Source organism: Protopterus annectens, chromosome 2.part0, assembly GCF_019279795.1.
Source record: "Protopterus annectens isolate FY-2018-M chromosome 2.part0, PAN1.0, whole genome shotgun sequence".
Lineage (NCBI taxonomy): Eukaryota > Metazoa > Chordata > Ceratodontiformes > Protopteridae > Protopterus > Protopterus annectens.
In genome coordinates, this window is record NC_056728.1 from 1,389,602,349 (window position 1) to 1,389,614,500 (window position 12,152).

Below are 12,152 nucleotides of genomic sequence, written 5' to 3' on the forward strand. Positions count from 1 at the left end.
TACCAGTGTTGGTGAGGCCAGTCTGGAGCAATCAAAATCATTTTTGGTTTGTCCTGTTTGACTTTTATTAGAACTTTGGTGAGCAGAGGCAGAGGGGGAAAGGCATAGACTGATAGGTTTTTCCAGCTAAAGGACAGAGCGTCCACTTTCCAGGCTTTTTTGTGATGAGTTCTTGTGCAAAATTTGTCCAACTGATGGTTCTGGGGTGAGGCAAAAAGATCTATGTCTGGGCTCCCCCATTTGCATGTCAACATGTTGAAAATCTGTGGTTCCAGTTTCCATTCATGTGGATCCATGACATTTCTGCTTAGTTCGTTTGCCAAAGTATTCAGCTTTCCTGGCAGGAAATGAGCTTGTAGTTGTACTTGATAGGTCAAGGCCGTGTTCCACAATGTCATGGCTAGTCTGCAAAGGGGGTAGGAGTGTGTACCCCCCTGCTCGTTTATGTACCACATAACAGTGGTGTTGTCTGTATCATTAATTGTCCTGGATGAAGGTAGTCCTTGAAGGCGGTCAGTGCATTCTGTACAGCTAGAATTTCTTTTTGATTGATATGAAGGTGCATCTGATTTGGGCTCCATTTGCCCTGAATGCACTTCCCTGCCAGATGTGCCCCCCCCCAAGCATAGTCTGATGCGTCTGTAGTTAGGGTTTGGGCGGCAGGGGGTGGTGTGAATGGCAGTCCCTTGTTTTGGTGGCAGGCCTCTGCCCCACCATAGGAACTCTAGTTGCAGGCAAGGTATGATAGGAATCATTGATTCTAGGCTGTGACAATGCTGCCTCCATAGACTTTTTAAGTACCACTGAAGTTTCCTCTATGCAGTTTTGCATATGGAATTAGAAGAATGCAGAAGGCCATGAACCCCAAGGCTTGCAGTATTTGCCTTGCAGAAAGCAGGGTTTTTGTGGCCACCTGTTTGAAGTAAGTCACCAAATGATTTTGCTTCTCTGGCATAAGGAAAGGCATCTGGGCAGTTGTATTCAAGTCCAGGATTGGACGCCATGATTTGTCTTTTCTGGGTACCAGGAAAAGTCTTGAATAGAAACCTTGTCCCTTTTTCCTCTTCTGGTACTGGTTGAATAGCCCCCATGCTCATGAGGGAAAGTACTTGTTTCTGGGCCTCTGCCCACTGATTTGGTGGCAGGTCTAGCCATCCATTTGGAATTGGCAATGTGTGGAAATTAAATCTGTATCCCTGGGATACTATATTTAAAACCCATTTGTCCTGGGTTATAAGTTGCCAGTTTCTTGCATGAGGAGCCAGTTTCCCACCCAAAGGGGCGGCTAAAAGGTAAGTGCTTGGTAACTGTAAAGGGAAGTCATTGAGACTGCTTACCATAGGGAGGTGTCTTGTTGTTTCCAGATTTGGAAGAGGAGGCACCCCATTGTTTTGTTCTGAAAGTCCCTTGTGACTGAAACCTGGAGCCTTTGGAATGTCTGGGCTTGACTTGAGTGGCTCTCGAAGGAACTGGAAAGGACCAGTTCTTAGTAGGCCAGTGCCTGCTAAATCTTGGAGGTTGCACTTGTAAGACATATTTCACAGTTTGCATAGACTTAGCTTTATCTTCCATCTTTTTTAAAACTTCTTCAGCCTTATTACCAAAGGGACATTCCTGTTGTAAAGGAGCATCCAACAATTTTGCTTTAACATTATCAGGCAGATTTTGCTCTGAGCCAAGCATGCATTCTTAGCACAGACCCAGTTACAGCAGCCCTGCAAGAGGCCTCCAAAGAATCAAAACCATATTGCAAAGTATGTTTTCCAACTTGTTCAGCTGAATGCAATAAACCATGTAAATCTTTGTTTTCCACACAGTCAGAAATTATCATCATTTTCTGTTTAAGCAGTCCCATGATATGCTTTTGATATTTTAGCATACGAAATTGACAGTTTAAAACCCTGATTGCCAAAGTTGCAGAAGTGTAAACCTTCTTACCCCATCTATCCAGCGCCCTGGAATCTCTTTCAGAAGGGGTAGGATTTTTAGCTGTAGAAGCCTTAATGCCCTTGGGACCCTGAGAAATGGTTTCAGGATCTGCAACAGGATTTTTGAAAAGGAATTTGTGGGAGTCAGGGACCCTGTAGTATCTGTCTGGCTTACAAGGAGCCGGAGGCAGAGAATCAGGAGCCATACTAGATTCTGAGAAATCATCAACAATGTCTAGAACAGGAAGTAGAGCCAAAGACATATGCTAAGGAAGAAGAAGAAAATCCCCAAGTCTCTTTTTAGATTCAGAGAAATCCTGACTTTCCCAGTGGAAATGTTCCCTTAAGGTATGTAAAGTTTCCCCAAAAGAAAAATCCTCAGGGGGAGAAGCAGAAGGAATGGAATCTTCTGCATCAGAGTCCTCATAAGTAGGTACAGACAATTCCTGTTCATTAGAAGAGTCAGATTAAATGGAATCCTCTTCAGAAGATTCATAATCAATGTCTTGCCTAGGCCTCTTGGAAGGGGGGGTATGGCTACCCCTGATCAGAATAATTAAATCTTCAGCCATTTTGATAATTTGTTTTTTAGGCATAGGGGCCTGCACATGTGGCCCAGGTGTCTGTTTATTAGGCATAGGTAGAGATTTTGGCCTTAGTTTTGAAGATGGCATCGGTCTAATATACAAATCTGTAGGCCTGAAAACACCCTCAGAAGCCAGTGCCTGTACAGACATCCGCGGGTTCCATAATTGAAGCATCTCGTGGCATACCGGACTCCGAATGGGTCTCAGTAGAGGCCTGCGAATCAGAAGTAGCAGGTATCAGAAGTAGCAGGTATCTGGGGCTGTGAAAGTGCCTCACTGAGCACCGGCGAACTGGCGACTGGCTTAGAAGCGTCGTCGGCAGTTTTGGACCTCAACGGTCTGTCTCTGTCTTTTTCTTTGCATTTTTTAGGTATTCCGGTAGTCGGATTGCTAACAGACGACATTTCTGGATAATTAAAGCGTGAGCCAAAATATTTAGAAGCAAAAATGTACAGACGTTTGAATGTGCTTTGATTAAATAAAGCACAAAACCAACAGCAAGGTACATTATGGTCAGGGCCTAGGCAAGGAATACAGTACAAATGAAAATCCTTATGAGGTATTTGCTTCCCACAAGTAATGCAATTAACTTTTACTGACATTGGTAAGGAGCAAGAAAAAGTTTCCCCAACGGGGTACTTAGCATTTTAGTTGAAGACTTTGGATCTGCAACTCGAAAACGAAAATTTCACGAGTCGGCCGACGGGCACTTGCAAACTGCTTCTGCTTTGGGCACCGCACGGCAAGAAAGACTGACGTAATGTCATCGGCTGCATGTTTTACACCCCCTGACGACCTGACGTCATGGAAGAAGGGACAGCAACTGAAGCAGGACCCAAAACTTTGTTAATCAGGCCGACTGAGGGCAACCTGCCAGCAGATTACCCAAATGTAATGACTGCAACAGTGAAACACGAAGAATATCAGAAAAAGTCATCCCTCTGCACAAAGGTGGGCCATCGACAGACCTTGGAAACTAGAGACCCTTAAATCTTACTAGTCTTAAATGCAAAGCCATGGATATTACTACCATGGAAATGATCAATAATGATACAGTAAACTTCTAGATGCTACACCCAACTCAATTTGGTTTCATCAAGGGCAGGTCATGTCTACTCTTCCTGGTGGACTTCTTTCACAAGATCACCAAAGCAATGGATGAGGGCAAAATGGCTCACACTGCCTGCACTGACCTGGCCAAGGCATTTGACACAGTACCCCACTCAGGCACTGTTGACAAACTCAACAGGTTAGGTACATACCTGTACGTCACCCTGAGGATAGCCAAATGGCTCACAGACATGACCTAGGAAGATAGAACTAGGGAGTCCATCTCTACAAAGAGAACAGTCACAAGTTGAGTCCCTCAGGGATCAGTCTCTGGGCCGCTCCTTTTTGGCATTTACTTCTCTGAGGTAATGGCCAATGTCAATAGCCTCTGGTTGACTAAATTTGCAGATTATTGCAAATTAGGAGCAGTTATTGAATCACACACTGACACAAATGTTCTCCAGAAAGGTTGACAAACAACTGATGTCACAGCCATGGACTAAAACTAAATGCCAAGAAATGCATAACAGTATCCTTTGGGAAGTCATCCACCCCTGGAAACTATCATATTGACAACACACCCCTTAGAGATGATCCTGTAGTCAGGGACTTTGGGGACAAAGACAGTAATCTAGCCTTTGGCCATTACATGTCTACAGCAGTGAGGAAATCATTCTGTGTTGCACAACTTAAAAAAAAAAAAAGTTTGGCATCTAGGTCCAAGGAAGTCATTGTTCTACTATATTCAGCAGTCAGACCTATTACTGAGTACAATAACCCCTTTAGTATGTACCTAACCAGGCATATCTATCAATTGGAACATCAACAGAGGTTCCTCACTAAAAGAATGCAGGACATAAGTAAAATGTCCTCTGCAGACTGCCACAAGATCCTATCCCTGTATTCTGTCTCCTACAGGCTGTTGAGGGGAGATCTAAGCCAGGCATACAGGGCATTGTCAGACACCACACTGATGGACCTCCTGCATATTCACAAAACAAACAGCACCAGAATTACCCATTCTAAAGACTTAAACCTTGGCTGTGATACAAGACCTGCTAGAGAGATGTATGTATCCCACAGTCTATTCTGTCTCTGGAACAGGCTCCCCATCTATGTGAAGCAGAGTTCCTCCCTAACCCAATTCAGCTGTAACTTGAACTAGATGGAGAACAGATAATTCATCCCCGGTTTTGCACCTATGTCTCTAAGGACATAGGCAACCTGTAATGTTTCACCTCCCAAGCCCCTGCTTACACTTATCAAGAGTACCAGAACTTGTCAGATTTAGGATACATGGCTAGGCTTAAAAATGTCTTTGTGGTCGTCAGCCTAGTAAACATCTATGAAACTATAATATGATTAGTTGCAATGTAAACACACAAATGTTTTTATGCACACTGGATCTGAATACTAACCTCACGACCAACATTGCTCGTCTTAACCTCCTGGATCACTGCTCCGTATACAATATAGTCCACAGCAGACTTCGGGATGTTAGTGCGACTCAGCAAGCCTCTAAAAAAATGTGCATGTAATTTTAAAGACTCTCAAATAATATTAAGTATAAACAGTTTTACATGAGTATAAACTCATGAAAAGTCTGCATTTTATGTATTTTTCATTTTAAGAATAACTATATTGGAAAAACAAACTTCATGTTGGAAGAACACAAATCAGTAGTACCACTATGCTACTATAGCACTATTATGAAAATAGTTAAACAGGTCTATGGACAGAAAAGAGGACATTCAGATATCTAAAAAGTACAGTTGTGTACCTTACCATAAATGTAGATGTTAGAGTGTATTCACTGTTGCAGTCATTACTCTTAGGTTATCCTGCTGGCAGGCTACCCGCAGTCGGCCAGAATTCCAAAGTCTAGGTCCGGCGTCGGTTGCTGTCGCCTCCTCCCTGACGTCAGTGCACCAGGGGTATAAAAGATGCAGCCAACGCCATTTTCTTCAGTTTTTCTTGCCCCAGATGTCAGGTGTCCCCAAAAAGGTAGGCTAAAAAATTATGCCAATAATTATGCATGCAATAAAATAAACATTTCCTTCATCTATAAGCAAATACACCACATAGGTTGTATAAAATAGAGAAGTATAGGTAAGTCCCAGCAAAGAAAAAGGGGGTGGTGGGTGGGAAACCTGGACTGCAACAGTGAATACACTCGAACATCTACATTTATGGTAGGTACACAATTGTACTATGTTCATCGCGTTTCACTGTTGCAGTCATTACTCTTGGGTTGAATCCCAAAGCTGAGATTGGGTGGCTGGGCCTAAATAGGATTAGGAGAGGCTATAAGGCCTTGCAGAACTGCAGTGGCAAAGCCTGCTAAGGATTTAAAGTAGAGAGGTAAATGGTAGTGCTTTGTAAAAGTGTGCACTGAACTCCAAGTTGCAGCCTCGAAAATGTCTTTGGTTGGTACTCCTCAGAGAGGCTGCTGAAGTGGCTACTGCCCTGGTAGAATGAGGCCTAATGCCCTTGGGCACTGATTTGCCGTGTTGTGAGTAGCAGAAACGAATGCAGTGGCCTATCCATTTTGAAATTGTCTGTTTTGAGATAGGCTTTCCTTGAGATCCTGCAGCATATGCCACTAAAAGTTGCTCAGTTTTTCTGAAAGCTTTAGTTCTGTCCAAGTAGAAGCGTAGTTGTCTGTGTATGTCCAAGGAATGCAGAAGTCTCTCACCCTTGTTCTGTGGGTTTGGATAAAAGGTAGGCAAATTAATGGTTTGGTTATGGGCCACACTGGACACTACCTTAGGCATAAATGTTGGGTTAGTCCTTAGAGAAACCCTGTCTGGATGGAAAATGATGAAAGGTTCCACAGCCATGAGTGTCTGTAACTCTGAAACTCGTCTTGCAGAGGTTATTGCTAGGAGCAGAGCTGTTTTCCAAGATAGAAACTTTATATCAGCTGTATTGGCTGGCTCAAAAGGCGGCAGTGTGAGTTTTTCCAAGACATAATTGAGGTCCCATGCAGGTATTGGGGCTCTCCTTGGAGGTCTTATGTTTTTGGCCCCTCTGAGGTACTGCCTTAGTAATGTATGGGAAAAAAATAGGAGGTTCTGAATTGTAATGAGCTGAAATGGCAGAGGCATGAATTTTAATTGATGAAAAGGATAGGCCCTTGTCCAGCATCTCAGTTAGGTATTGTAAAATCTAAGGAATATTTGGAACAGATGTGTCAATTCCTTGGTGCCTGGTTCCAAGCACAGAATCTTTTCCATTTTTCTGCATAAATTTTCTGGTACTGGGCCTCCTGGCCTCCAAAATAACATCCATCACTGCTTTAGAGAGGAGTGTTTTGAATGGTTACATTATCCGCCATGCTGCCAGATTTAGGGTCCTGAGTTGGCTGTGCAGAATCTGATCGTTTCGCTGGGTCAGTAAGTGAGGAATTAGAGGCAATGTCCAGGCAGGGCCTTGAGACAAGCTTTTTAGGATTGGTTACCAGTGCTGGGCGTGGTCAGTCTGGGGCAATCAGAATCATTCTTGGCTTCTCTTGTCTGACCTTTAGGCGTACCTTGGGGAGGAGAGGCAGACGAGGAATGGCATATACTGTTAGAGTTTTCCAGCTGAATGATAGAGCATCCACTTTCCATGCTTGCTTGTGATAAGTCCTTGTGCAGAATTTCTGTAGTTGGCAGTTGTGAGGGGAGGCAAATAGATCTATGTCTGGGCATCCCCATTCCTTTGTTATTATGCTGAAGACTTGTGGATCCAGTTTCCACTCGTGGGGATCCGTGAGGTTTCTGCTTAGTTCGCCTGCCAGAGTATTGTTCTTTCCTGGCAGGAATTGTGCTTGCAGGTGTACTTGATAAGTCGATGCTGTGTCCCACAAAGTCATGGCTTGTCTGCATAGGGGGTAGGAATGTGTGCCTCCCTGGTTGTTTATGTACCACATGACTGTAGTATTGTCCGTCCTTATCAGTAGTTGTCCTGGATGGAGTAGATCCTTGAAAGCTGTCAGGGCATTCTGAACAGCAAGCATCTCTTTTTGATTGATATGTAGATGCATTTGGCTTGTGGACCATGTGCCCTGAATACATTTTCCAGCCATGTGTGCCCCCCAGGCATAATATGATGCATCTGTTGTTATTGACTGCCTGGCTGTGGGTAGAGTGAATGGCTGTCCCTTGTTGAGGTGACAGGCATGTGCCCATCGAAACTCCTGTTGCAGGCAAGGAATGAAGGTAATTAATGCTTCCAGGCTTTGACCATGTTGAGTCAAACACTTTTTAGGCACCATTGAAGTTTCCTCATATGCAGTCTGGCATATGGAATTAGCAGAATGCAGGATGCCATGAAGCCCAAAGCCTGCAGAATTTTTCTTGCAGATAACTGGGTCTTTGTTGCCAACATTTTGAAGTAAGAAGTTAGTTGCCTTTGTCTGGCATGAGATAAGCCATCTAGGCAATTGTATTTAGGCTTGCACCCAGGAATATTATCTCTTGAGAGGGTACTAGTTTTGATTTCTTTTCGTTTACTGTGTACCCTAGGCAAATTAATAATCTTTTTACAAATGCCAGATGCTTTAGTAGTGTGTCCTTGTTCTCTGCTTGTATAAGGCAGTCGTCCAAGTAAGGATATATTTGAATTCCTCTTTGTCTGCAAAATGCAATTACTGGTGCCAGGCATTTTGTGAAGACCCTGGGCGCAGTAGGTAAGCCAAAGGGCAGTGCAGAGAATTGGTAGCCATTGAGCCAGCTATGAATCTGCGGTATCTACTGCAAAACTGTCTGATTAGGATATGCAGGTAAGCCTCTTTTAGGTCCAAAGTTACAAGCCAAGCCTTCTTGCCCAGTATGGGCAGAAGCTGTTGCAGAGTTAACATTCTGAATTTTGGAACATCCAGAAATGCGTTTAGAAAAGACAGGTCCAGTATTGGTCTCGAGGCTTTGTCCTTTTCTGGGTACCAAGAAAAGTCTGGAGTAAAATCCTTGTCCCTGCTCTTGTTCTGGTACTTGCTGAATGGCCCTCATGTTCATAAGGGACGAAACTTGTTTTTGTGCCTCTGCCCATTGATTGTGTGGCAGGTTTGGCATACCTCTTGCCTTTGGCAGGGTGTGAAAGTGGAACCTGTAGCCCTGGGACACTATATTCAATACCCATTTGTCCTGGGTGCTCATTTGCCAATTTTGAAAGAAAAGTGCTAGTTTTCCCCCTAAGGGGACTGCAAGAAGATAAGTGCTTGGTGCTGGCAGAGGCAAGTCATTGGGACTGTTTCCTGTATGGCTCTGCTTTGTCTTCTCCACTTTTGGAGGGAGAAGTGCCCCACTGTTTAGGCCTGTATGAGCCCTGGGACTGGATCTGCGTCTGGGAAGTCTGTATCTGCCTTTTTGTGGCCTGTCCGACACTGGAAAGGACCAATTCTTTGTAGGCCAGTTCCTGCTAAATCTTGGTGGCTGAACCTGTAAAAATTCCTTTACTGTTTGCATAGATTTCGCTTTGTCCTCCATTTTCTTCAAAACCTCCTCTGCTTTAACAACAAATAAAGTATCATGCTGTAAAGCAGCATCTACTAATTTTGCTTTAACATGATCAGGCAGATTTTGTTCCTTTAACCAAGCATGCCTCCTAATGACAGAACCCGTAACTGCGGCCCTGCAGGAGGCCTCCAGAGAATCAAAACCACATTGCAAAGTATGCTTTCCCACTTGTTCAGTTGCATGCAATAAATCCTGCATTTTCTTATTGTCTGCACAATCAGAATAGGCCAACATTTTCTATTTTAACAGTGACATTAAGTATTGCTGATATTTAATCGTATGAAATTGACAACTTAAAGCCCTCACAGCCAAAGTAGCAGAAGTGTAAACCTTTTTCCCCCCATAGCCCTGTCAGAAGGGATAGGATTTTTTTGCAGTAGCGGCCTTAACCCGTTTGGGACCCTGAGAAATAGTTTCTGGGTCAGCAGCAGGGTTTTTATAAAGAAATTTATGTGAATCTGGAACCCTGTAGTATCTTGTCTGGTTTAACAGGAGCTGGAGGTAAGGAGTCTGGAGATAGCCCAGACTCTGAAAATACATCTTCTACAATGTCTAGCACAGGGGGAATAGCAAGAGGTCTGTGCTGAGGAAGTAAAAGAAAATCTCTAAGCCTTTTCTTTGATTCTGAGTAATCTTGGCTCTCCCAGTGGAAGTGCTCCCTCATGGTATGCAGGGTTTCCCCAAAAGAATAATCCTCAGGAGGAGAGGCTGAAGGAATGGATTCTTCAGCATCAGAATCCTCATAGGGATGAAGAGAGTATCCCTGTACAGAAGAGGAGTCAGAGGAAATGGAAACCTTAACCTTAAGAGTCATAGTCTGTCTCTTGCCTAGGCCTCTTATCAGGAGGGGGATGGGAACCCCTGATAAAGGTAATAAGGTCTTCGGCGATTTTGAGCATCTGTTTCTTAGGCATGGAAGTTTGTCCTGGAGAATGCTGTACTTGTTTCTTTGTCTTTAAAGCTGCTTTAGTCTTTGCTTTAGAAGCTGAAGTAGGCTTTACATATAGCTGTGTAGGTCTGAAAACACCCTCAGAAGCAGATGCCTGCTCAGCGGCTCCGGAACCATCTGAGGGAATGATTTCAGAGTGTCCAATACCTTGAGTATCCAGTGGCCTAGCTGGCTCCATGTGTGAGTCATCAGCGGCTTGTGGCTCTGAGGTAGCGGGAGTCAGGGGCTGCGAAAGCGCCTCACTGAAAACTGGCGACTAGCTAAGCGGAAGCCTAGTCGGTTTTGGCTCTCTGATGCCTGTCCTTCTCTTTTTCCTTGCGTTTTTTAGAAACTCTGGTCATCGGCTGTTCCGAATGCATTATATAATTGAATTTTCGGCCAAAGTAATGAAAAGCAAAATCAAACAGACACTTAATAGTGCGCTGGTTGAATCTAGCACAAAACAGACAGCTAGCAACGTTATGATCAGGGCCTAGGCGAGGAATACAGTAAGAATGAAAATCCTTATGAGGTATTTGCTTCCCACAAGAAATACAATTGTTAACTTTTTCTGACATCTGTCTGGAGCAAGAAAAAAAGTTTCCCCAACGGGGCACTTAGCTTTAATGAAGACTCCTGAGATTTTCACAGCCAAATTTCAGATCCGGAGTCGGACGACCGGCACTTGTGAACTGCTTTTGCGGCGTCGGCTGCATCTTTTATACCCCTGGTGCACTGACGTCAGGGAGGAGGCAACAGCAACAGACGCCGGACCTAGACTTCGGAATTCTGGCCGACTGCGTGTAGCCTGCCAACAGGATAACCCAAGAGTAATGACTAACAGTGAAACACGATGAACATCTGTAGCTTCTGGAATTACTGCTCCAGTAAAGCACTAAGTTAACAAAGCTTCCAAAAACATTAATCCCGATGAGATGGGTTTCTCAGTCTTCAACTGCATTTTAAGACTGTCCAAGAGGAATTTGTACATGGTGGGATCCTATATGTTAGAATACCAGCAAAGCAAAAAAAAAAAACGGCACAATGTTAAAACAGAGGTGTGCTTATCTTTTTCACTTCAGTTTTGAAAAATGCAGTTCTGGGACCAAAGCCAGACTGAATGACCGCAAGCTTTCCTGCTTAGGTGCACACAAATGCTGCAAAAAACACCCACGACTGAAGATGGTGCAAACCAATTGCCCCCCCATATCCAATGGATGCAAGTAAGCATCTGCGTTCATGATGAACCTGCTTCCCTGTCTGACATTCACAGAGCTTTGAAAGTTTGCAAGATGTCAGTCTGCAGTCAATTCTCAAATCATGATTCTATAGTACTGAAGTACTGATCCATGTAAAGGTAATTTATATTAACCACATCAGACTACCCCCCCGACACACACTACTCTTGTCTGGCATGCAATTGGGCAAAAAACTCATCTCAAGAAACAGACCCTACCAGCAGCACTGCTGCTTCCAATATATAAGGAAAGGGAGAGCTGGATTATTATTTCAAGTAGAGGAGTGAAATCCTAAGGCTGCAATACACCTCAGAACAAGACATATGTCTCAAGCAGTCTAAAATATAACAAAAACTAACAACTATAAAAGACAACTATGACAGCTTGATGGTAGACAGCTCAGTGCTATAAAAGGAACATATTGTACCTTAAACTTCATATTTTATGTTATTGTCTGTCTGCTGTCAAACTGACATAAAAGGGCAGGCTATGACGGTCTTAAGTGCCTTCACATTCTAACCTCCTCACCTTCTCCCATGGCATTTTTTTCACCTGTTCCATACCCCTCTTGAATGCAATGCAAACTTCTTCAGCACTCATTTTGGTAGTCCACTCCATGGGTATGCAACCCTCCCTAAGCAAAAGTACTCAGAGATCCAAGGAGGAGTTCTTTAAAATCTGCTGCCTGTGCTCCTTCTTCCTCCACTCATTGCATTTCAGGATGCCCACTCACATTAACTGCATGATCCTGTGAACCAATTTGTCCTCTCCTCTCCTCCTACCTCTTCTGGTCTCTACATCTTTAAGGAGAAGAGACCTAGTCCCTTCACCCAATGGTATACTCCTTCCCTTAATCCCATGCATCATTTTGGTACCGTTCCCCTAAATTCCTCCCAGATGCCTTATGCCCTATTACTTATTTG

The 12,152-nt window shown here is 43.8% G+C and overlaps 1 protein-coding gene across 4 annotated transcripts in view; it reads right to left on the reverse strand.

The window, feature by feature from the left end:
• Positions 1–12,152, reverse strand: part of HADHB (hydroxyacyl-CoA dehydrogenase trifunctional multienzyme complex subunit beta) — a 1,343,347-nt gene that overhangs the window by 969,164 nt on the left and 362,031 nt on the right. For all 4 annotated transcript variants that reach the window (XM_044061616.1, XM_044061615.1, XM_044061614.1 and 1 more), the window contains exon 6: positions 4,984–5,083. In XM_044061616.1, the coding sequence (XP_043917551.1) occupies positions 4,984–5,083 (100 nt within the window). The remainder of the gene's footprint in view (positions 1–4,983; positions 5,084–12,152) is intronic.